Below are 26,329 nucleotides of genomic sequence, written 5' to 3' on the forward strand. Positions count from 1 at the left end.
GAATTCTGTTTAGTCAAAAACCGCTGATCACATTTCGTTTTCCCTTCAAAATTATAGGCTCCACTTTGCCAGTCATTTCAAATAGAGTTTATCAATTCATTCTTGCACTCCTCTTTTCTGCCACTCTGTTTTTGTGTGTATTCTCTTTGCCTTTTAATCTTTTCTTTTGCTGTTTTGCTGTAACATTCTCATCCCACAGCCACATCACCCCCATCCATCATTATTTGACCAACTTTCTCTGTCATTTTTCTGTATTTCTTATTTATTTAGCATTGTTTTATTCTTCTTTGTTGTTATTTTGTCCCTTCAAACCTGTCTTTTCGACCTCTGCCTTCCAAATATTATTTATATTTTTCTGCTTGGTCATCTTTCATTCTCCTTATTATCTCTACTTTGGCTGACTGTTGCGCATCTCCATGATCTCCCCTCCGCTCTTTCTACTTTCTCTCAGTTTCCTGCGATTGGTCTTTACTGTTTTTCATGCGTATTTCCCTCTCTGTGCCCTCATTCTCTGTGTTGCAGCTGTCCAAGAGGAGCGTCAGAGGAACAAAGAACGAGAGGGCGAGGTGGAGTCGACCAGTGCCGTGAACGAGGAGATGCCCGTGGAGAAGATCCTGGAGGCGGAGATGGCCGTGGAGCAGAAGACGGAGCTTCATGCAGATGGAAGTTCAGGCGGCAGCTCGGTGAGCACTCCTGGTGTGAAGTGTCCACACCACAAGTGTGATCTGATCTGGCAGCACCTCACACAGTGAAATGATTGCCCGGTTCCTTATTTATTTATTTTTTTCATTCATTCCAATCAAGTGATTGGAAAAGAGCAGCGTGAAGAAAACTTCTTATACCTGTGCCAACAATGATCTGCTTACATCAGATGAGTTGCCATCATCAAAAACAGATTTTTTGATGATGGCAAGACAAAAAACCAAAACAAAACAAATCCAAAATCCATAAAAGGTTATTTCATCGCATGCTTTTATGAAACTCTCTTATTGGCTGCTTATACATTTTTTTTAAACTGAAAAAAATTCCTCTGTTCCCTTGTTGATGAATTCCATGTTTTAACACCAACAACAGAAATACATTTTTTTTTAAAGTAGTCCTTGAATTTAAATTTCCTTCTGTAATTGTCATCTAGTGATACGAAAACAAATAACCTCAGCAAATTTCCCAGCAACAGTCCAACAGATTGTTGCTCTAAGCAGAACTAACAACATCCCTAATTCGTCCATCAAATTAGGGAGGAATTTCACCATAGTACATTATCCATATTGCTTTTTTCTGTAAAGCCAATGGCTTAGTGTTGCTCATGTGTTCCCCCATACTTCAATACAATAACTGTAATATGGCATTATAAGTGAACAATATAAAATCCTTGTTGCTTTGTAATCCAACACATATTTTGCTTGACTTAAAACACAGATATTTCATATTACGTCTTACTTTGTATATAAGCCACATGAGGTTTTCATGTTAATTTATCATCCAGTATTACACCCAAAAAATGAATTTCTGGCATTTTTTTTCAATTACGCCATTAAAAGACAATGAAACATTTTCATGCTTTTTTGTATTTGTGAACACTATAAACTTAGTTTTACTCCAATTCACAGATCATTTGTTTATATCAAACCATTTTTTGAGTTTAACCATCTCATGTTGTATGCTCACTGCTACTGCATACTGCTGAATCAGTGCTTGTCCTTGGTTGGGAATTTATCTGTGGTGGTGACAGAGGTGGTGGCTCAATATTGTGTTTGATAGGATGATGAACTGAACTCTTATTACTGTGTTTAGTTTAAACATTCTGTCCAGGCACTTTTGAATAATCACATTTCTCAAGTATTTTTCTTGTTAAATAAGCAACAGTTTGAGGTAGGAGCTCCTCATTGTTTCCTCTGTTCACTCACACCCGCAGCCCAACGACCCGGTCACCAACATCTGTCAGGCAGCAGACAAGCAGCTCTTCACCCTGGTGGAGTGGGCCAAGAGGATCCCTCACTTCTCCGAGCTGCCGCTGGACGACCAGGTCATCCTCCTCCGTGCAGGTGAGGAGGGACGGGGCTGTGATGATGGTGATGGTGATGGTGGCTCTGCTGTGTATGTGTTTTGTGTATGCTTTTTTCCTCAGTGGAGTGCAACACCTGGGCCTCTGACTGAGGGGTGACTTTGCTGGGGAAACCTTTAGACAGCCATGAAACACAACTGTCAAATGAGGAAGCCTTCAAAAATGGAACATATTAATTAGTGTGTAGTTTAATCTCAGCTGCAGAAAATTCTAGCGCTGCGCACAAAGTGCGAAACTATGACATCTAGTGGAGATATGATACCTAGCATTCTTCAAGTTGAGTTATCTTTTGATGATTACATTTGAAGCTTCAGGTTATAAACATCCAGGCGCCCGCCCCAAGACACAGCTACACCACAGCACCCTCTATTGGTCATGTGATGCTACTACAATTAAATTGTCCGCTCATGACTCGCGCCTATTGTTGCAACAAAAAACACCCAACAGTTTAGGGTTATATGGGTGTTACATTATTGCCAATATGTTTCTCAGTTAGTTGATTAGTCAAACATTTTTTTATTATTTTATGATAATTGTTATTTTTTTCATTATGTGGCCCTGCGATGAACTGGCGACTTGTCCAGGGTGTCACCCTGCCTTCGCCCTAAGACAGCTGGGATAGGTTCCAGCAGACCCCCCTGACCCTGAATAGGAATAAACGGGTATAGAAGATGGATGAATGAATGAATGAATGTTATTTTTTTCTGTCACACAGAGCTCAGGAGGAAACGGGTATTGAAAATGGATGGATGGATTATCATTATTTAGAAGTTAGCTGATTAACCTGTCTGATATCTTCAAAGACTCGCCCAGTGCTACACTGGCATATTGAAAACTACCGAGACTGACTGCTGCCGCTCTGCCAACAGGGTGGAATGAGCTCCTGATTGCCTCCTTCTCCCACCGCTCCATCTCGGTGAAGGACGGGATCTTACTGGCCACTGGGCTGCACGTGCACAGGAACAGCGCCCACAGCGCAGGCGTCGGTGCCATTTTCGACAGGTGTGTATCCCAGCACAGGCTGCATAACTCCAGCACAACTCACTGCCATTTCACTGCACCCGATAGAGTCTCACCACATTGTAGGACTGAAGTAAAAAAAAAATCAGTACATCAGTGAGGAGTTGAGCTAACCTTCGCACTCCCCTTGTCATACTCTTGAGAAGGCTGACACTGGTGATCTGTTTTTCTTGTGATAAATCCTATCTGCCTTCAGTTTGCCTCGGCCTTCAAGAAAGAGCCAACAAGCTCACTTGTTTGTTCTGTTCTGTCGTCGCAAGTGTCTGCATTTGCCGCATGTATTTGTCATTGCCGACAGTAAGTCAAGATGCTTCGCGTTTCGGACTTTTCGTTTGACAAATAAAAGGTTGTTCACGCTCTAACAATGACTTTTAATAATCCTGCAGGTATGTCAACCATTGCAATGAATCAAATTTGGCATCATTAGCAGAGCAGTGACAAGTGTTAAGACTTGAAGATTCTGTGTTTCTGGTCTTGGGTTGGCTGCAGCTGCCGTGTTCTGCATTGGCTGTGATTGGCTGTGAGACTTTTGCTTCTTTAGTTTTGCCTGTGAGTTTGGCGGCAAGTGACCGGGGGGCTATTGACTAATCCTCATCCACAGACATGCATGCGCACCAATATGCACACTCAGTCGCGTCGCACATCTGCAGCATTGCATAACTGGAGAGTGGCTTGCTGATATGCAAAACTAACTCGCAAATACATCTGTACACGTAAAATATCAAATATGTCAAGTCTTTGTTGAGCAGTGTATTAGGGATAATATGTTCTTTTAATTATAGAAGAAACATTATTTTTTTTTAAAAACAGTGTTTTTAATAATTTTCGTCATTTTCCTGTGACATTTCATGGCAACATGTTTGCTTACCAAAACCATTAAAAATGTTGAGGGTGTTCAATAAAAATGTCCATTTGCTTTAATAGCATTCTAACTAAAAGTGTTTTCATGTCTGTCATATTCAGTTGCATAAAAATCTCATAATTATCTGTGAATTTATTTATTTATTTATTTATTTATTTATTTATTTTTTAAGATCACCTTGTTCAGTTCTTGGGGTGAGAAAAGTCAGCAAGAGTCATTTTTCTTTTCAGATATAAGGAAGTAAAAAAAATTGGCTTGGGCTAGTGGTGCTATTTCTTTCTGGGATAAAACGTCGCCTCACACATCTTCTGTCTGTTGACATGGAGCTTTTTCTATTCTTTGGTTACAAAGCCGGACCGGCCGCTCGTGCATGTTAGCGCATGTGAACCTCCTCCCCTGCTCATTGGAAACAGCTGCTCAACCACCTTTAGAAGTAGAAAGGAGCAACCACTTCTTCCGAAAACACATGCTAATAGCATTAAAACATGCTCCACGCGAATGCTAACAATTGCTAAAATGATGCTACATAGAATGAAACAAAAAGTTTTACATGGTAGCAGAATTGTGTGTTGGAGGCAGGTCAATCACCGTTGGAAAGAAGATGTGGTGACATTTCCGTCTCCCAGTGCCCAGCCTCTATATTTTAGTTTACTGGAGCCCTCTAGTGGTGGAAAGAATTGCATATCGCCACTTTAAGTTCTCTAGGATCTTAGAATAGCTTATGATTATTCTAGATTCAAGATGGTGATTTTTTTCCCCCAAACATTCTTTCATTGACTGGGGATGTTGGATTGTTGAAAAGCTTATTTAATTACCTCATGACAGCAGAATACAGTCAGTAAAGCTGCTTTGAAACATCCATTAACTAATAGTTTGAATAGTGTGTTTACTTTGTATATCCATAACATTGTAAAAGTTTGTGCAGGTTGTGTAAACGTGAGAGCTGTCCAAGTGTCATCATGACGGAGATAGAGAAGCCCTGTATTAGTAGCCACAAGCATACACAGCACGTAGTTGAAGCCGTTTCACTCTTGTGCGCTCTTCTGCATTGCTGTGTCAGCAAGTTCTTGTTTTGTTTTGTTTGTTTGTTTTTTAGAAAAAGAGAAATATTCAATTTCCACATTACCAATAGAGGAAAAGATGAAAATAAAGAAAACATGTTTGAATGAACAATAATCGCCAATAAAATACATTTTCTGCTTCAATAATGGTCTTCCAATACATTACTCCGTTTAGTTCTACAATATTGGTAAAATTCTTCATTAAAAATTGTTCATTAAAGGAGTCATTTATGTTGCTTTAGGTATTAATTTCATCTGTTTAAAATATAAAGTAATGTTTTAACAACTATAATCTAAAATCTAATAAAATGCTTCTGCAGTTCCCTCATCTGGAAGCCCTGTGAAACGTGGGAAATCTAATTTACGTTGCCCGCAAAATCTGCATCATTGGAAAGAAAGTTAATTTTGTAGATTAAACAGGAAAATGCGAACGTGTGCTGATTAATATTAATCAATACCTGGGATGGTGAAACAGGCTATGTGATGTCAAAGCAAATAAAGCCATTAGTGGGTCTCACCTGTCTCAGTTTAGCATCACGTGAAACTGCCAGTCCAAATGCTGAGAGCATAAAGCCTCTGACTTGATTGATTTGGTAATCAATACCTCAGATATCATCTGCACTGTGGGCTGAAACCACTGCAGTGTGACATACACACTGCTTCCACATTCAGTTTAGTTTAGTGCTGTCGCACCTTTTGCTTGATTTTATTTCACATTTGTTTCAGTGTCGGAGTCGAATGTAGGGATGTCTCATACATTTAGAACAGCTCCGTCTTCTTGGAGCACATAGTCGAAATACAAAAGAAAAAAACCCAGACAATTCCCGTTCCCACTGTCAGGAAATTATCAGGAAATAGTTTGCAAAAGATTTAGATAAGCTGTCAATCTACACAGATGAAGGGCTCTGCAAAGTAAGATTCTGTAATTGTAACTGTGTAATGACGTTGTAATAACACATTGTGATTGAATACACAGGGCGAACAATGCTGAGGTTGGGGCCATATTTGACAGGTAATTACGCCACTACACCAACACCTTTCTTAACCCCTCCTCTAAAGGCAATATCACTGCGAAACCAAAAGCATTCAAACACAAAGCCTAGGTTTTTAAAAAGCTACCCTCATTTTTCATTGGAGTAAATTTCCTTGGTCCAGCTCCTGTTTGAAAAAAGGGTGGGATGCTCCATAAGTTCATCCAATTGGAATTGAAATGGAAAAACTCAACAAATGCGGTGAAAAGGAACCATGTCCGTCAATGAAACAATACCTTTCTACATTTCTTGCGCGCATGACCTTGAAGTGCTCTCCATTAAAGTGATCAACCCGGTGCAGTCCGGTCTTGTTTTGCAAGACACTTGTCTTGTCCAGTGTGTTGAATACACTGCAAAGATCAGTGATGGTCCAGACGCATGCCGGCATTATGTAAACAACTTGTCCCTTCGTACCAGTGTGTATGGCTGGTGGGTGTTGGCGACCGTGGTGTAAATTGTTGGCAACCGAATCAGTGGGAAGGCTTTAGAGCCTCGCAGTCTGCATTGCTTTTTGTGTAGTTTATTTACCTCGGGCAAAAAGTCTCACAGCCGAGTTGAATTGAGCCTGTTGAGTTCTTGTTTTTCCAGGATTCTCACCTTTTCACTTTCAGCACGTCTGACAGAACTAAAAAAGAAAAAAATAAGTTTGAAAAAAGATGGTTAGAAAAAATGATTCCTTAAGTCTAGTTTCAACAGCTCCTCTGCAGAACTGGCAGCTCAGCCACGGTGCTATTCAGTTTGACTGCATCAAGTCATAACATAGAGAACAATAGATCATTGATAGACAGTGTGTTTATGCAGGTCTCCATGTTGTTCTAATGCCTTTATTCCGCTTCTGACTTTCTCTTATCGCCGTCTCTCTTCCTTTGCCACGCTCTTGTTTGGCATTTTCTCTTTCCAACTTGCATCTCAACCTGGAAATGTTCTCTTGTCTTCGCTCCTCTTCTCTCGGCAGGGTTTTGACAGAGCTCGTAAGCAAGATGAGAGACATGCAAATGGACAAAACTGAGCTGGGCTGCCTGCGAGCCATCATTCTTTTCAACCCAGGTACACTTCCCCTCCATCACATTGAAATGAAAGCAGACATTGTAGAACCATGGTCACAAACACATTTGTTTCCATTAATGCTCAACCAGTGGCTGTGTCTGCTGATGTGGGCCTAAAGGGCAAAACCACTGAATTGGTTCAATCAAGGATTTTTTTTTTACATTTACATTTTCTTCATCTTAAAGCTGTTCTTGGCTACAATTGATTTTTAAAGGTGTGAAATATTTGGAGATTTTGAAGAAGAAACAGCGACATCAAGTGGTTACATTTTAGAGTGCAGCGTCTTTCACTCTCCTGCACCCACCTGAGCTTGCCAGTGAACTACGGTGGCCTGGATGCAATGTCCACCTTCTTCTTCGTTGGTTTATTTCAAGGTGTGAGCACTCACCCTAAATACCAAACGCATTGTCCGTCGGGTTGGATTGTCCTCACCAGGCTTCCTTAGAAATTTGGTGATGCAGGATTCCACTTAACAGAGAGCAACACCCTTGCTATATGTTTATTCCTATATGAGAACCTTTCTAAGAGTAGCAAAACCAAATTACTTTTATTGTACTGAGATTATACACTTGTATCAATGTATTTATAGGCAGTGCATTAAGCTTTTACCAATATAAAAATGATAAATCAAGCCAGATATTACACACTGGACCTTTAAGTCATCCGCTCAGCCAACATTATTTCTTGCCTTCCAATGCATTGCATCGAGCAACCGCTCAGTCCTTCCTTTTTGCGTCCTGGAAACCTTGAAATGAATACGTGGATGTATTTGAATGCATTTGTTTTGCGTCTGTGGGCAGATGCCAAGGGACTGTCCAACCCCAGTGAGGTGGAGCTACTGAGGGAGAGGGTGTACGCTTCCCTAGAGTCCTACTGCAAACAGAAATATCCTGATCAGCAGGGCAGGTAGGCTGCAAAACACACAATTACTAGTGCAACATAGGGAGTTCCTAAATGAATTCATGATTGTTGACTTTTTTCGTATTTAGAAAATGCGGTGCTTTGAATTGTTTAAATAAATATTAAGAAACAATACATGTGTAAAGATACAAAAGGTGCAACTCTGTTTTTAGGCTGACTTGATATAAGACGCTGTTGAAAGGCTGTGCGTCTTCTGAGTTGCAAAGCAGTGCCATATAAAGGCGATGAGTTATTCTATTGGAAGTTTCCAACTTGACCTTTCCGTGTTGCAACCTGCTGAATTCAAACAGGCGCTACTTGCTGAAGCTTTAGACTGCGCTGCTTTGGCTTGTTCAAGAGATTCAAGATGCGTAAAATAGTTTGTCTGCCTTTTTCCCTCAAAAGAAGGTGCAAATTAAATAAAAAAAATAAGCTATTTCTTTAGGCTTAACAAACACAATATATTGTTAGATGAAATTGTGACCTTCACAAAACCTTATTTTGTAAATATTTATAATTAGTTATTGCCAGCGTGTTGAGCCTCCTCAGTCGACACTGATCGTCTAAAATCCAATCAAATCGAGTAAAACGCCGTTTGCCCACTGCTCAGGTTCGCAAAGCTCCTCCTCCGGCTTCCAGCACTGCGCTCCATCGGCCTGAAGTGCCTGGAGCACCTGTTCTTCTTCAAACTGATCGGCGACACGCCCATCGACACCTTCCTGATGGAGATGCTTGAAGCTCCTCACCAGCTCACCTAGAGGGGCCGACGAGAGGGCAACTCTGGTCAGGAAGCACACGAGGATCATCAAGAGGCGGCCGGCCTCCAGCCGCTCCACTGGCTCCTCCTACTCTGTTGTTGAGCCTCACTTAACTGCAGCACCTGCTGGTGCCAAAGTACCGGCTGTATACTTACATACAAGCAAACAAACACACACACACACACATATACACGCTAGGGGTGGGGAAAAAAATGTATTCTTAGATTATGACATAAAAAAATGTTTTTTTAATAAGGTCGGAACTCGTGTGTGACTGCAACCGAGTGTCTCACGTGAGACGAGACAGCAACACACACAGCGTCAAAGACGACTGAAGAACCAATTGGAGTGGCTCCTTGCAGATTTGAAGCCAGCGTATGGCAGCATACGTATTTATTTAGGGGGGGGGGAAGAAACTCAACACAAGTCACACTGTTTCTAAGTTGTGGTCACGCTACACACAAATGTTGTGGCGACACAACGAACATGAGGAGCCACGTGGCACCCGGATTTGGAGGAGAAGACAGAAAATCCTCCAGTTGCTCCAAACCAGGCAACCGTCCCCCCCACCTCCCCCCGACACCAGAACAAAGCTGCCAATACAGTCGCAAAATGGCCAATTACAAAGTCCACTGGGACTCTCATTGCCGAGAATCTGCGTCGTACTCGGTCGTCAAGAACGCTGGGTTCTGCAGGCTGTTGCTGCACTCCAGCCAAGATACGTCATCCATACTCTGGATACTTGAAGAGATTACTTTCCAGTTGACAGTTACATTTTTATTGTGAATAAAAGATCATAGAAAGTAAGTTAAGTAAATTGGTCTGTTCAGTATGGATGGATAGTTAGAAAGCATTGAGTTTATTAGTCACACAGTGAGGGGGAAATATACACGTGTATATACACATATATGTATACACAAATATATTCCTCGATTAATCGCGATTAATTGAATGGTCGCCCTCTCAATTGGCATCGAATTGAATTGTCAGGTACCTAGCGATTCCCACCCCTAATGCGCACACACACACGCACACACACACAAACACACACACACACACACACACACACACACAGACGTATGCTTTGCAACCTTGATCTGTTCCCTGTCACTGGTTAATTGTTCCCACACGTGCAGATCTTGACTCCGTACCTGACACACAACATATCTAAGAGATACACACCCACGCTCGCTCGCGCTCATCCCCCCCCCGCTCCCCCCCCCCCACACACATCCATTTCCGGTTTTCCACCAACAGGTTTTGACTTAAGGGATGAATCCCGTTCTTATCTGTACAATCTATGTCTTAAATCCAACTTTGGGTTTTTTCATTTATTTTCATCTCACCGTGGATTCCCCCCTCCATTCATCTCCCCCAGCATCACTGACAGCCCCCCCCCCCCCCATGTCGGGTTACTTACTCAGCCGCACCTCTGCGTATCTTGTCCACGTCTTTAGCCGCGTTCAGACTGCCAGCCAAAATGCGATGTGTAGCCCATTCAGATTGAAGCCTGGTGGCTCTTTTGTAGTCTGAACTCTCACAAGTCACATGGAATCCCATTCTTGCGAAAGGGATTGAAACCACCTCCGGGAGCCAGTTTCAAATGGCGTTTGGACAGATGCGTCTCAGTGTGAACGGCTCCAAACAAGGCGATGGGCTTTGACTGTCCGCAATGTCTGAACAGAGCCACATCCCATTTGGACACTTGCTAAAAAAAAACAAAAAAAAAAACAGTGTGGACGGTCAGCCCTAGAAACTGGATTTGAGAAGGAATATGATTTGAATCAGATTTGCCTGCAGTCTGAACGCAGCCTAAGGGGTTCGCTGTTCTCCACGTGTGGTTCTGACTTGAGATCAGGTGCGTCACGTTTCAATCAGCTGTCAAACAGGCTTCACTTCACTTTGTTCTTTACTGGTCAGGAGGCGTCTCACCTCCTCGTGAATTCACCCCAGTCTCGTGAGACATTGACATACGTTATGCTTTTTTTTTTCTTTTTTTTTTTCTTTTTTTTTTTGAATATTCATGCTGAAACTTGTTTAGGTTTCTATTTTTGAAGTACTGTACTCATGAAATGAGAGCTTTTTTCCCTCGGCGTTGAAAATCCGGGGAAAGGAGGGAGGGGTGGGAGCACTTTTGTTGAAACAGGCAAGCTTTGTCCCTCCCACCCTGACGCGCACAGTGGGCTTTGTATGACAAAAAGAATGACTTGAATTTTTTTTTCCTTTTTTTTTTTTTCTTTTTTGTCCTAGTCTTGATTTTGCCCTTTTTGCGCGACAGTTGTTGGGCAGTTGTCGGCATTGCGGAACGGCTCCAAGGCTCACGCGGAGCAAAATCACGACAGCTCGTCTCCTCATCGTCCCTCTCCTCCAAACTTGCCCCTGTTTTTTTTTTTTTTTTTTCGCCGGTGGTCATTTATGCACTTTTAAGAGTTGTAACTGTGTAATTGTTGCTGTTTTCCAGAAATGACCATTTGTTCTCAGATACCTAAGATGACCCTAAAGGTACTTTACGTAGGGTTAATTTGATTATCTCTTCTTTTCTTTTTTTTTGTTTTGTTTTCTTGATTGCATCATTTTTATGAGGTCGTGATTTGACAGAGAAATGTGCACCATTCACAAACAACCTTTGCCAAAGGTTGACGAAAAAACAAAAAAAAATAGAGCCTGCTTTGTGGGTTTGTCCGAACATCTTAGCCAACTCTCGTCTGTTACTTGTTAAATAGAAGAATTCTCCTCACCCACAAAGTCTTTGGCACCATTTGGCCACTAAAGAAATGAGTTTACTGGTCTTTGGGTGGTTCTCCGTGGAATTGAATCACCGGGTCTCTAAGTTTGGCCCCTCCTCTGCAGATACTCAAGTGCCCTTGAATAAGATGCTCCAGTGGTTCGTGAGGAATCGCCGAGTTTAGAAGATGCTGCTGCGCCCGTCGCCCCCTTCGTCAGCCGAGGTGCCAAAAGCAGTCGTTTGCAACACCAAAAAGCAAAACTTAAGAGATTTTTAAAACATTTTTTAGCACCCCTTCGCCCCCTACTGGTCAGCCGCTATCAATATTCGGCCTATCAACTGCTCTAGAGCCCCACCGAAGCCCTCTGTGTTGTGACATCACTGTATGCAATAAGGTCACAGTGTGTCGTCGACACGACGCCGATCCGCCTCCTGCGTCGTGCTCCTCACCCACCCGGTGCGTTGGTGTCGCGTCGACCCAGCGCTCAGCACTTTTGTACAGTTGTTGTAAATAGTGGAAGCAGCAGGAACAGGAACAAAGCTCCTCCCCCACCCCACCCCCCCGCCCCACCTCCACCCCCCCGCTCCCGCTCCCGCTCTTCGCTCAAAGAAAGAATGTGACCCCACGACCACATCTCTCCAAATCTGGAAAGATCGAGGCCCCCGGGCGCGGCTCAGCGCCGCCGTTCCGCTCTGCAGCTCGACATGAGCACTTGACATTTTTACTGTGATTGAATTTTGAAGTCGAGCCGACGCGGCGCGAGACGCAGGGGAAGCTATGAAACGTCGGCGGGCGGAAGGAAAAATTCCCGCCGTTCCGCTCCGGCGGCGGCGACGACGACGTTGTTTCAACGAGTGCTTCTTTAGACTTAGGAAACAGAAGTGTAGTGGCATAATACATCGTACAGTGTGATTCTACAGGGAACGAGGTGCAGCTTGACCTCCACCAGGTGCTATACAATAAACCAACGCAGTCTCATCCGGTTGAACTTGACTCGCACACCTTCTGTCGATGCAACCGCAGTATGCAAAGCGCTGGGACGGAGCGCCGTCTGCGCCCGCCGACCGCCCACTCCTCGGTAAAAACAACAGGCGTCTCTCTCTCTCTCTCTCTCTGTCTCTCTCTCTCTCTCTCTCTCTGTCTCTCTCTCTCCATAGCTTCTCTAGAATCTTTCCAACTCCAAATTTTTCATCGCCGACAGAATTTTGACCCGGTGCTGACGGATGCGGTTCTAATTCGAGTCGCGTCCTCAACGAGAATCGCGCTTCCTGCCGCTTCCTGCCGCTTCCTGCCACCCCCCCGTTCTCCCCCAAGCAAAAAAGGCAGTCCAAATAGTTCTTCTTCGTCTTCTCAGAGAGGATCTTTGCTCGGCCCCTCCGCCTCCCATGTGATGTGGAGCGGTAGGCCGATGTGAAGACGACCTGTGTGACAGGCGCCTCTTTAACCGCAAGTGTTGAATGTGGTTTCAGTTCTTTTGTTTCCTTCCTTCCTTCCTTCCTTCCTTCCTTCCTTCCTACCTTCCTACCTTCCTTCCTTATTCATAGTTTGTTTTCCCTTGTCGCTCACCAACGACCAACTCAACAAAGTACAACTAAAGTACTCCCGCCCCTCATGTTGTAGTAGTAGTACTTTAGATTTTTACTTGGTCTGGGATTGGACGGACTGGGGGTTTTTGATCCAGACCAGTGGAGACTCAGCCAACACTGTAATAACACGGTAATAACAGAAAATAATCCAGCGGCTGCCGTTTTATGCTCTGTTGGTGACACCCAGAGTGACAAAGCAGCAAAATGTTTAAGAAAATGATTCAAAGACATCTTTCTGAAAAGAGATGTTGCTGGTCCATTTATAATTTAACTTGAATTTATAAAAGATACTGGTCATTTTTTTTTTCTTGTTTTGTTGCTGTTCTTGGTCTGGTCTTGGTCTCCAACCCCAAAAGTCTTGGTCTGGTCTCGATCTCGATACTCTCTACTATTCTCCAGAAGGTCTTGGTCTCGGTTGGTGCCATCTTGACTACAGCGCTACCCCCCCCCCCCCCCGCCCCCCCACCCATTCCCCCTCCACCAGGGCATCGCCACCAATCTCCAGGAGTTTGGTGGTTATTTATTTTCAACTTTGGCGAAGGAAGCAGTCAAATCGCACTTCTTGTACTGTATCGTCTTTGGCGCTTTAGTGACTTGAGGTGCTTCAGTGACCCAAGTGAAAAGGCTTCATTTTAGCGTGTGTGTGTGTGTGTGTGTGTGTGTGTGTGTGGCCACCAAGGTTCTAAGGACCTTGTCATTTTACTCTTGTGATATTGTGAAGAAAAACAAAATTCTAACAGAATTTTCTCTGGAATCGACTCCTCAACATTAACGTTCCCCTGCCGGATTTTTTTATTATTGTTTTTTTTTTTTGTTTTTTTTTTTTTCATTTCCGGAGCTTCCCTCTGGTGAGTGCGTGCGATCCCGGGTGGGGGTGGAGGATAGTGGGGTGGGATCGGCCGACAATCAACCCGGCCGTCAAAATATGCAAGTTGTGAGCCTGTCGTGGTACTGACGTCTCTTCGCGGTCCTGCAGTACGTCAACATGATCGTCCGTCTGTTACTCGCATCAATAGCTGCGTTTCCATGACAGTTTTTCGCAAAATATAAGCGACAAAATACAATTGCGATTTGCAGGTGTTTCCATTGAATGGTGTGGTCTCGTCCTGCGAGATCCCACTGTGAGGAGGATGGAGGTACATTATGCGTTTTGGAGCAAGATTCAGAATATATCAAGCATTCTTGCTGTCGAGAATGGTGACGTGTGACCTGTAAATGCCAAAAAAAAAAAAGTGTTTCCATGAGACTTTGGCGACATACCTCTCTATGGATACGTCTGAAAAAGCACCCCATGAGAGCGTCAAAACCTTTCAGCCATATGTGAGAGGTTTTTCCAAGTTTAGCTGTTTCCATCACCAGTTTTTTTTATTGCCATATTTAGGTTTTGCACAATTCTAGGGTCATGGAAACGCAGCTACTATCGATTGTCAGCAGAAACCGTTTTGAATCCCCATCCATCCCTTCAGAAACACCAGCGTTGTGCGCTTTACCATTTTTCAGTGTTTTCTTTGTTCTTCTTTGTGATTGGCCGGTGCCGAGCGTTATGTGAACTCTAGGACATCCAGTGCAGCTCCAGGCCTCTCCAAGCTTTGCCGCGCAGTCAGACTGTCGAGCAGCAGCTGGTGGCTCAATATGTTGGGTTTTTCTTTCCGTTTTTTGTTTTTTGATATGTTTTTGTTGTCGTTAAGGGCCGTTTTGTGCACATTCACGAGTGTGTGAATCTTACTGCAGTCGCCCCCTGGTGTCCGGAGGTCCTCTCGCTTTGGGCCGTTTTCAAACTGAGAGCAAGGATGCTACACCAATCTCGCGATTCTCCAACAACAGTGTTTTTCAACCACTGGGCCGTGAAAAATTATCCAATTTCACTTAATTGGTCTAAAAAACAATGTTGCATTCCCTTGCGGAGTGACTGCTTTCAAAAGAATGTGAGGATATCAGCTTTGTGTGCATCTACACAGACCTGGGTGTCACACTAAGTAAATGAAGAGACAAGAGTGTCATTATTTGGCTGAAAAGTGTAATTTTTTTAATAATATTTTTGCTTGGAGGTTTGCCATGGGATTTTTTTCAATGCGAAATGTGTTGTGGCTGAGATAAGGTTGAAAAACACTGCGCTAACACAGTGCTTCTCAACTGGTGGAGTCTCAGGAGCCACATTTCATACCTGAAGTCATGAAGTTGCGACACAGATTTATTGCACAAAAAACAGTAATGCTGGTTCACTTCCTGCCATGTGTAGTAAAGAAATTATGAAATTGATTGAATTGTGTGTCCTGCAAAATAAATGCCCAGCATTTTCTCTATAAATGTATATAAACTGCCAGTCAAAAGTTTGGACACACCTGTTTCTTCTTTATCTTGACTACTTTCTACTCTATAGATACAAACTGAAGACATCAAATACCTGAGCAAGATATTGGTGGATTAATGTGGCAAAAGGAAAAAAAATGTTAAAAGCCCAAATATGTTATGTACTGTATATTTTATATAAGGGTGGCTATTGTAGATCATCAAATATAAAACTTGTTATAGTTATTTCACACTTGTTGTTGAATCCATATTCCATATTCCATATTCATTCATAGTTTTGATGCCTTGACTGACAATCTGCAATGTCAATATCATGAAAATGAAAGAAAAACCATTCAATCATAAGTATGTGTTCAAACTAAAGACTGGTAGTGTGTATATAAATTAAAATTGCCCACGAAGCCACAAGCTAATCAAAACAGGTCCACGACCCACCAGTTGAGAAACGCTGCTCTCACACAACCCTGAGTCTCTGCTTCACTTTGACCCTTGAGAAGGATCGGTTCAGTCTTCTGTAGCCTTCCGCTGGCGCTCGCCAGTCGCTCAGCCGTTATTGTTTTGTTTTTTCTTTTCTTTATTTAAATCAGTTCATCCCCATGGCTCGCCCCTGCTGTTCCCAGAGGAGTCAGACTGAACCTGTTTGCAGCGGGACTTGCAGTATTCGTCCCCAGTATTCTGCCAGTATCGAACAGTCGCGGCTGTGGTTGAAATGGTGCGACTGGTTCTGGCAAACACCCTTCACAGTCGGCGGTCGGAACAGGAACAGACGGGTAACGACCCGCTGGCTCCAACATGTTGAACTTCCTGATCAGCGATGATCCTGATTGGCTGCGTCGCATTTGCGTTTTTTCCCCCCTGTGTTTTAACTCTGGGTTGTTCACTGACCCGCGCGGCCTGAAGGTCCTGACACACCGGGAGCGAATTGAAGTCAATGCAACCTAACACACTGGCTGCCAATTTCCACCCAGTGAAAGAGTGACTATTTTACGGTTATTTTCTCACTCTTGTGTCGAATTTGCGGAGGCGAGAAGGCGAACGGCTGGACCTCTGACCAATCAAAGTGATGTTGGCATGTCGATGACGTCACATCACAACTCTCCTGGCTGCATCAGCCCTGGTCCACATTCATTCATCATGAGCCAGAGTTTGAAATTTCACTGGCTAAAATTTGAGCTGCTGGGTGGTTTTGTTGAACTCAGCCATCTCCTCTCTCAAGAATATTGGGTGAACCCAAAGACTTCTCTTCTTTTTCTGTTTTAATCCAACCATCACTTGAGGATGTAGTCGACTCCATCGTTTCTCCTTCGCCAAACTTTTTTCCGCTTGCCGAATTTTAGACGCATATTCGCCTCACGCTCGGTGCGTCGCTTGGCCCACAGGCCGGTGTGTAAGGACCTTTGGAGCGACGGGTCTTTTGCAGTGCAGCAGACTTGTGTGGAACCCAACAAACTTGCGCTTTTTCAGACTGTTTTCTCTTGATATAAAAAAAAAAAAAAAAGGGTGTGAAGCTTTTTGTGGTGTGAGGTGGGCGCTTCATCTCCTCCACGTCCTTCGCTTTGACTGTGGAAGTAGGGTGACGCATGCTGTGACCCCCACCTCCACCACCTCTCTGGAGTGTGTAGCAGCAACATCGCAGCAGCGTCTGTTACGCTTGAAACGATCGACTTTGCTCTTTCGAAGACTTTGAAGGCCTCTCGTGGTTTCTACCTGGAGTGAAGGTCCATCCTGTTACAACCCAAGAGGGCGCTAGTGCCACCACCCTCACTCGCTCATGTATCTATCACTGCCAAGGTTCTGTGTTTAAGCTGAGGCCCATTGACACCACCACCACCACCAAGCCTCTGTGTGTTTCTCTATTCATTGTATTTTGATGTTATTGTGTGCAGAATTTCTTTCCCAGGTTCTTTTGGGTTTTTTTTGGGAGGGGACCCAGACAGGAATAATTGACAGCCCGTGTTCGAAGCGAGTTGGGGGCGGTGGGGGGGGCAGGGTGCTCAAGCTGCGCAACGGTGCTTTTCTGGGTCTCCTTGGCATCAGTCCGGGTCAGGAATCGATTCTGACGAGGCCTCGTTCTGACACACTTCGTCTTCTTCTTCTTCTTCTTTTTGTTCTTCTTCTTCTTCCTATTCCTCGCAGTTCAATGGGTCTAGTTCTTTGCGTCCGGGTTGCTCCGAGGCCGCTCCTGGGGTTTCTCTCGGCGTCAGAGCCACTTTTTGCGGCTGCACTGCCAGCAATAAGGACCAACAACAGCGAGAGTCTGCGAGATGTCCTCTGAAACCCAGTGTTCCTCAGTTGTTTGCTCCTCCTCTTCTTCTTCTTCTTGTCTACTTTGCTTGTCACTGGAGTCATTCAGTCTAAAAGAGCACTTCTACCCCCCACCACCACCTCTCTGTCCCCTCCACCATGTTTGCTCCCTTGAATTTTTTCCGCGTCATAAAAATTTAAGGTTCGCCCAAACGCAAATTGATGTATTTTGAGTAGAAATGTGCAATATCTGCCTCCAAAGTGCTCTGGAGTGAAAGTAGCAAAAATTAAACAAACAAAGAAAAAACTCGAAACACTCGAGCAAAGGAACAGAGTTGTTTGGGTGGTGATTAACGGCACTTGGGTGAATTATTGGGATTTGTTACGTTCCGCTAGCGACTCTAGCGAAAGCGGAAGATTCTATTTTGAGCTCCTACAGTTTTGTGTCAGTCCAGCGAAAGGAAACGTGAAATTTTTCTCCCTGCTAGACGCACACGGAGCCCAAAGGTTTGCAGCCTGCGCAGCTATAAAAGAATTTCTCTCCATAACAAAGAAAAAGCAAATGATGGCTTTTTAGAGTCGGGAGGAACAGAGAAAGACGGTCGGTTCTAAAGGAAGGTGACAAAACGTCGTGAACTCTGATCAGGTGATGATTCGACTACAAAACCAACAGCCCCGAATTTGCCTTGGAAGTGAATTATTCACCGTTTGAAACAGCAGCGTCGGGTCTCCTGCTCTCCCCCCCCCCCCCCCCCCCCCTCGCTCCGACCTTTTCTTTCTTACCAAGTATTAAAACAGATAGAAACGCCTGTAAAATCAGAATGGAACTCACCTTTTTAATTTTTCTCCTTCTCTTGTCTTCTATTTTCTGTCCTGTTTTTCGTATTTTTATTCCATCATACACGTGGAGCCCATTGACTATTGTGTGCTTCAGGATTGAAAGAAGAAAACAAAAATACGATTTTTTTTTTCAGTCATTAATTCTGAATCTTGTTTCTGTTTGTTGTATCATGTCTGAATAAAGGTTTTAATACTGTATGTGGCATGTTGTCTCATTTATTCACCACAAATCACTTCTTCTTTTCAAAGGAATCCCAAATGACAGTGGAAAATTGCATGAAGTTGACATTCAAGTTTAATCCAAATGAGCGAAATTCTGTCGTTTTTATAGGATTTTGCATTAAAACATTTGTAAAGTGTCGGTTTAATAAACGTCTGCTTGAAGCTGCGGTGCAGAGAAACTAGCGCTCGCTCTTCAGTCCAGCAGGACCCCAGGGCCTCCGGTGGCCGCTGGCATTGCAGTCCCACCCTTCGTCCACTAGAGGGAGCGCCTTCCTCTTGTCCTGTCCAGAGTGAAACACTGCGATAGCCGCATTTTCCTGCCTGCATCGGGGGCGTCTCACCTCGCTGCCCACTCAATTCACTCAGCAGCCAGAGGCCAAATATCTCATCTCCACAATTCTGGGGTGTAGAAATAGAAATGTGATTTTTTTTAATTCATTTATTTATTTATTTTTATTAGAAATAATCAGCAACATATTGGCTGTTTTTGTGGGTCAACAGTTTTTATTTGCTTGTTTGTTTTAACCATTTATAAGATGTTGTTCTGATGTGAAGCACAATTGAAAATCTTAAACACTAACTGATCAAAGTATCTTCACTTAACAACTGTTTTTCATGCAGTGTGATGTGCAGTTGACACCCAAAGGGTCTCCTTTCGTTTGCCCATCCATTGCTAGAGTGAAATTAGCACTGTTTAGCAATCATCATATATTTGGGAGCCTCGTTCCTTTTAAAGAGCAAAGTCTCATTTTCGAAAGATTTGCTGCAACTGGAAGACTGTCTGGATAAAGTTTTCATTTTCTTCGTGAAGAGAAAAAGGTGACCCAAGCACACTGACTTGAGTTCAGTTGCGATGTCAAGAAAGCAAATGCTTCATCTCCATCTTCTCAGGTCTCCTAATGGTTGTTCCCACTTTATCTGCCACACTGGACCTCTTCTCTCTCTCTCTCTCTCTCTCTCTCTCTCTCTCTCTCTCTCTCTCTCTCCCTCTCTCCTCATCACAGTTCTATCTGCCTCTTCAGACGCTCTGGACGTCCTTCCTCCTCCCTCCTTGGCCTCCTCCTGGCTCCAAACCCTCCTCTACCTCCTTCTCCCTCCTCTGATATCTCACCCTGCTCACTCCTCCCCTCGGAGCTGCAGAAAGGCACCTTTATACGAGGCCTCCAAATTCCTCCTTATTTATACCTCGCAACTGTACATTTTTTTTTCTCGGCAGGTAAATGTTTTTGCTGAGCGCTGGCTAAATTGCGCGTCTTTGAAGCGATCACCGTCGAGACCCCCGGTGATTTCTGGAGGGTTGAAGGATCTCACATCGCATTTATTCACACACAGCGCACACCTGAACCTTTATTGAGTGTGCAGGGAAAACGCTGTAAAAAAAAAAAAAAAAAAAAAGAAAGAAAGATGTGCAGCTGTCAGGTGCATTCGCTGCTCACTGTAATTTTCTGCTCTTCCAGTAGATCAGCCGTATCACACTGCAAGTGCTCATCTGATCCAACCAGACATTAGCTTTGCATAAATGTCTTTGGCAGCGTGGAGAAAAACTATTATTTGTTTATACCTTTGCTTTGACCTCTGGAGGCAGCTGCTATTAGCAGAGTCGCCCGTTCTGATTGGTTGGCAGCTGCTCCTGGCCAGTCAGCGTCTCTTCAACACAAGGGAGGCAAGAGCCGCAAAAAAAAAGCCAAAAAAAAACCTTGTTCAAACAGCAATGTGAAAGTTTTGCTGAGGACTGGAAGGTCTGAGTGGAGGCTGCTGCTGCTGCTGCTGCTGCATTTGAATGATGATTCTATGATTTAGTTTTATGGGATGTTGCTTTCGCACAATCTAGAATTGAAATATCAAATTTTATGTGTAGCCGTCCTGCAGAGACGCCAAAAATATTACATTCTGTACTTTGGTAAAAGTACGGATACTTGTGTAAAAAAAAAAAAAAGTAAAAGTACTGGCTCAATGCTTTCACTCAAGTAAAGTAAGAAAGTGAAGGTTATGAAATGTACTTAAGTAATAAGTTTTGACTAATTACATTAGTGTTGACACTTTTATTAACAAAAACAAGTGTTATTTTCTACATGTTTAATTTTCTCTGGACCAAAAAAAACGTACTGAAAGTTGAGGTTCTATAAAGTAACCTGTTACTAAAATATCATTCACCTTTTTTCGTATTGGAAATAGCTCCACAAGCAATAACAACTATAATAATAAATAATACTGTAAATGAATTACTTTGAACAGAATGTCCACCTTCTCATTGCAAAAAGTGAGTTTTTGCAATGTGAGGAGAAAAGAGTACAGATATCTGTGTACAAATATACGGAGTAAAAGTAAAAAAGTCATCTGAAAAAGAAATACTCAAGCAAAGTAGAGGTACCTGATAAAAAATATTACACTGAGATACAGTAACAAAGTATTTGTACTTTGTAACTTCCAATCTCTGCCGCCCGTCCTAAGCAGCTCCTTTTGCAACTGTGGACATCAGCGTGCTGAGTGGAAGCGTCTTCTTTGCAGACCTGTTGTTGTCTTGTTGCGTATGAACTGTACAGACAGTTGTGATGGGTGGGGGTGGGGGGTGGTGGTGGAGGGGAGCGGGAGGGTGGGGGCTGGGGGGACAAAAATCTAGTGGAATGACTAGTGACAACATTTAGCGAGGCCAAATTGCTGGTCAGCCGCGGTCCTTGTGTTCTGGCGGCTGTAATGACACCCTATGGTTTGGGGAATACACAGCGCGTGTTTGAGCTGGGATCCACTCAGACGACTGAGAACATCCCAGAGACAAGCTAAATCTGGGTGACATTAAAAATGGCCGCCACAGAAAGTATATGCTCCGGCGCGGTCGGCCGCGCTTTATAATCATGGCGGGATGTCAGATAAAAATATGCCCGAGCGAGGGATGGAAGAAATGCTTCAGAAATACCTCACCGTGGGATGGACCAGTCTCACAGCTGGTGGTGCTCAGTCCTGGAAGATGCACGACTGGAAAACAGTTGTTGGAAGCTGAGCTGTACGCAAAAGTTTTGGGTGAGGGCTGAACCCTGTTTCCCTGCTTAGCTCCACCCCACATTGAGGCATGAGTTGACCCAGTCAATCAGTCAATTCAAAAATGATTAAGAATGCGTTTTTCCATAAGATAGATAGATAGATAGATAGATAGATAGATAGATAGATAGATAGATAGATAGATAGATACCGGTACTTTATTTCTCCCTATTAGGTGTCACGCCACACAAAAAAGCCATTTCACAATAGACAATGAAATACGCAGACATCATAAATGACAACAGCAGACAAAGGAAGTGAGATCAGGTGTCTCAACAATGTTTTCATTGTTCTTCCCATTGGATTCAACTGAGCCTGTGAGAAAAATCCACTAGAGAGTAAAGTTGCCGTAAATTCACAATGTTGACAAGAGGAACAGATAGAGCAGTGTGTGTGTGTGTGTGTGTGTGTGTGTGTGTGTGTGTGTGTGGGTGGGTGGGTGGGTGTGTGTGTGTGTTGACTGGGTGCCAGCAGTGAACGTGAGAGACGGGTCTTTGAAGGAGAGCATGAGATGAGGACGGCAAAGAGGGGAAGCGGAGCAGGAAGAGGGAGGAGGCCAGTGTTTTCATCTCTCTGCATTACACTCACTGGCTCCACTGCTGCTGCTGTCATGTTGTGTCAGCAACAGTGATTGGCCCGGATGGGACCAGCTTGAACGCTGAGATGAAACGCTCAACAATGGACCAGCCTGACAGATGGAGAGAAAAAAAACTCCAGTCCAGGCCACAACATTTTGGATTGTTCTTCCTCGTTGGTTTTGCGTGACCTCATTAACCGGCTGCTGGGCGAAGACGTTGTTGTGAAAATCAAGTGGTGTTCTTTTTGATCTTTGTTGTGACCCAACAACATTTTCTTCGGCCTCGTCCTCCACCATCACATCTCTGACTTTCATCTCTTCCACTCTTCCTCTGTTGCCTCTCAGCTTGTTCCTGTGCTGATGCTTTCGAATAGTGATGCACCAACACCACTTTATTACAGAGCGAGTAGGGTACGAGTACTTGCATTCCAGTACTCAGCGATAACAAGTACTCAATAAAGCCATTACACATTATAAAATTACAACACAGTAACAAAACATATATATATACATATATAATATATATAGTACATATGTGTGTGTGTGTGTGTGTATATGTATATATACATCTATATATATATAGATGTATATATATATATATACATATATATATATTGTATATGTATATATACATATACACATACAAATATTATCAGTATTGTGGTATTGGCACATATTGTACAAGTACAAGTAGAGCTATCCAACCCAGCTATCGGTACCAATACCAAATACCGATACTGGTATCGGTGCATCCCTACTTTTGAGCTATTTATTTCCTATATTATATTTGTTTCCTGTATTGGGAAAAGCTTAACATACTGCCCATGAATACATTACTGAAAGTGTATAAACACAGTACAATGACAGTAATTTGGTTTTCCTCACCCGACCCGCAGGTCGCGTTAGTCAAGGGCGGGGGGGGTGACACGCTGGACCACAAAAAAAATGTTTTCACCTTGGCAACATGTTCACCAGCGTCCCCAGTTCCCACTTTCCCAGTTTCCCATGAGCTCAGCCCCGCTGCAGCCTCTGCCCAGGCTTCCCTCTCATCATCTTCACCACCACCAACCAGCTCCTCTGGGCTCCACTACTGTAACCAAGAGAGAGGGCCTTGGTCTCAGCAGCTTCCTGTCACACAAAAGATCCCTCTGTTTCTCCACCTACCCCCCGCCACCCTCCACCCCCACCCTCTCGGTGTTTCCTCCGCCCCCTCCCCCTTCCTCAACACCCCGGTGGTACATTCCCTCCCTCTCCCCCGGTGCATTCCTGCTTGACCCCGGCCGGCTGAGGACTCCTTCTGTCAGAGGGAGCTGAGCTGCAGACTGAGCTGATCAGTGGCAGCAGTGTGACACCTTGTTGGACGGTGGGGGTCGTGACGGTGGTGGTGGTGGGGGGGGGGGGGGTCTTCAAGAATACGACTGTTGTTAACTCTGCCATGGCCTCGCTTCAGCAGTCGGCCCGTCGAGCTCCTTCATACGTCTGTATATTAAATTGTTTAACCAATTTTTCATCAGTTTCTGATACCTGCGTCTCGTTCACACTGGCATTCCATGACAGTTTTTCGCAAAATAAAAGCGATATACAATTGCAATTTGCAGGTGTTTCCATTGAATGGTGTGAAGATCATAAGTCGTCATTCTGGTCAAATCTCGTCCTGCGAGACCCCACTGTGAGGAGGACGGAGGTACAAACCGGTTTTCTGGAGGAGCTATTTGAGGTGAACTGGTCACGTGACCCCGTACGTCACATCCGCTGACGTGCCAATTCGAAAAAAGTGTTCCTATGACACTTTTGTGATATACCTCTACATGGATACGTGTGAAAAACCACCTCATGAGAGTGTCAAAACCTTTTAGCCATATTTGAGAGGTTTTTCCAAGTTTAGCTGTTTCCATCACCAGTTTTTTATTGCCATATTTAAGTTTTGGGGTCATGGAAACGCAGTTATGGACGGGGTCTTCATACAAGAGGAGGATGAATGGATCTATTTAGATGCAACCCAAAATTTTACACTCCATCTTTCTCTCCTGGCTGTGTCACACTTTACTTCTCTTCTTCTTTCTTCAAATTTAGGTTTTATGTTTGGATAAAAACCTAAATATTTCCTTTCAAATGTGTGACATCAAAGACACCAAGACATTTTACAGCAGTTTCCATTTTGCACTTGTACCTGGAATCCGTACCAGAGTTTATAGAGGAATCAGTTTCCCTCCTTCAGTCATCAGCAAGCAGCAGCTTCTCATCATTTTCATCAAACTCTCACTTTGAGTTTCCATCTGTTCAGATGTTTTTGATTGGAGATTCAGATTTTTTTATAAGAATTGGTTTTTTCGGGGGGGTTTTTTGTTTTTCTTTTTAATCAAAATCTGAATTTTTGATTGACATTTTGTGCCAAATTGTCAAAATCATTTGAACATTGGATGGAATGTGCACATACTTACAAAAGGTCCTTTAATAGTCCAATCTAAAGTCTATGAGAGCAACGTCTCTCCTCGGCATATTTAGTTGACTCGGTCACCTCCCAACTCTGCAAAGCTTTTTGCTCTCAGTGTGAATAGACAATTTCTCAGTGCTGCGTCCTAAACAAAGTGGCCAGTGAGGGTAACTACACTGTTGCCATTATGTTGTAATCAACCATCTTTTATATGTGCGAAACAAATGTTGTGCATGAAGTTATTTCACCTGGGTGTTTGGGACGTGCAATGTGATCATTGCACCTGGTCCAAAGTGGAAGAAAGAACCAACTCTGATAGTTTTAAACTGCCAAACAAGTGACTGCTGTGAAAACTTTATTGACAGTGTGTAACTGCTTCACGGTTGGATGTGTTGTGCTTTCAGAGATGCTGTTCTGCAGACCATGTTGTTATTGTTGTAACCAGCAGTTATTTTAATTCTTATTGCCTCTCTGTGGTCTCCAACCAATCTGCCCATTCCGACCTTTGACCCCTGACAACAACATGGTGGGGTTTTTTTCCTCCGCACAGCTTCAGCTCGAGGGAAATGATGTCCTAATTCCAGGACCATTCTCTACAGACCGCAGAGGCGGTTATGCATGAAAGTCCAGTTCAGTAAATCAGCAGTTTGTGAAACAGTCAGACAAACTGGATGCCACGTTCACACTCACCCCACTCCATGCCTCCCCTTCCCCCAATCCCAGTCGGAGAGGGGGGACCAATGTCCAGTTGGTCTCAAGGCCGTTTTTTGAGGGTCTTGATCTCATCTGGGACTGGACGGACTGGGGGTTTTGATCCAGACCAGTGGAGACTCAGCCAACATTGTAATAACAGCATAATCATTTGTTTCACCACCTCATCCCTCTAGAACTGTGCAGAACTTTGAGATCTTTCCCAACCACCATGAGTGAGATGAGTGTATCTTTAGCGCTGAGTTTAGACATTAAAGGTTTTTACATATTTCTGCCATAATTTCTAGTTAAAATACACTTAATTAATTAACTTTCTTTTATTTAATGAAGTTGGTTGAAAACATCTGGCAAAAATGAAAATAAAAGACACCTTGCTGAAAAGAGATGTTGCTGTTCCATTTAGAAGCAAACTGGAATTTAAAAAAGATCCTGGTCATTTTTTTCTGTGTTGATGTTATTTTTCTTTGACATATAAAGTCTCCATCTCGATGCTCTCTCATCTTGATAGTGTTTTGGTCTCTGTTGGCGCCGTCTGGACTACAACAGTAGTAACAACACACACACACACCCACACACAAACCAGTGAATCTGGTGCTTAGTTTGAACCTCAGCGAGTCGTCTTCAAGGTGTCTTTTAATCATTTTCTTCAACATTTTGCTGCTTTGTCAACTATTTTTTAACCATTTTCAAAAAAACAACTTTTCTTAATAAAATTGAAAAATCAATGAACTAGGAATAAGTGGGCAAGGTGTCACTCTGGGTGTCAGCAACACAGCGTAAAACAGCAGCCGCTGGATTTATTTCTGTTATTATCGTGTTATTACAATGTTGGCTGAGGCTTGACTGGTCTGGATCAAAAATCCCCAGTCCGCCCAGTCCCAGACCGAGACCAGGCCCAG

At 43.5% G+C, this 26,329-nt stretch overlaps 1 protein-coding gene and 1 long non-coding RNA gene across 6 annotated transcripts in view; both read left to right on the forward strand.

The window, feature by feature from the left end:
* LOC142905030 (uncharacterized) overlaps nt 1–18,648 on the forward strand; it is a 97,598-nt gene extending 78,950 nt beyond the window's left edge. Inside the window, exon 2 of the long non-coding RNA XR_012929490.1 lies at nt 14,438–18,648. This is a non-coding gene — a long non-coding RNA (uncharacterized LOC142905030). The remainder of the gene's footprint in view (nt 1–14,437) is intronic.
* Nucleotides 1–18,648, forward strand: part of rxrba (retinoid x receptor, beta a) — a 33,190-nt gene extending 14,542 nt beyond the window's left edge. For 3 of the 5 annotated variants that reach the window (XM_076051469.1, XM_076051468.1, XM_076051470.1), the window contains 7 exons: nt 523–683; nt 1,916–2,045; nt 2,935–3,067; nt 5,985–6,020; nt 6,995–7,086; nt 7,887–7,992; nt 8,597–18,648. In XM_076051469.1, the coding sequence (XP_075907584.1) occupies nt 523–683; nt 1,916–2,045; nt 2,935–3,067; nt 5,985–6,020; nt 6,995–7,086; nt 7,887–7,992; nt 8,597–8,744 (806 nt within the window). In that variant the 3' untranslated portion in view covers nt 8,745–18,648. The remainder of the gene's footprint in view (nt 1–522; nt 684–1,915; nt 2,046–2,934; nt 3,068–5,984; nt 6,021–6,994; nt 7,087–7,886; nt 7,993–8,596) is intronic. The other 2 variants (XM_076051471.1, XM_076051472.1) reach the window with 1 other exon arrangement.
* Nucleotides 18,649–26,329: the final 7,681 nt, after the last annotated feature.

The sequence above is a fragment of the Nelusetta ayraudi genome, unplaced genomic scaffold (genome assembly GCF_046127955.1).
Source record: "Nelusetta ayraudi isolate G7.1 ecotype Tasmania unplaced genomic scaffold, CSIRO-AGI_Nayr_v1 ptg000135l, whole genome shotgun sequence".
NCBI lineage: Eukaryota > Metazoa > Chordata > Actinopteri > Tetraodontiformes > Monacanthidae > Nelusetta > Nelusetta ayraudi.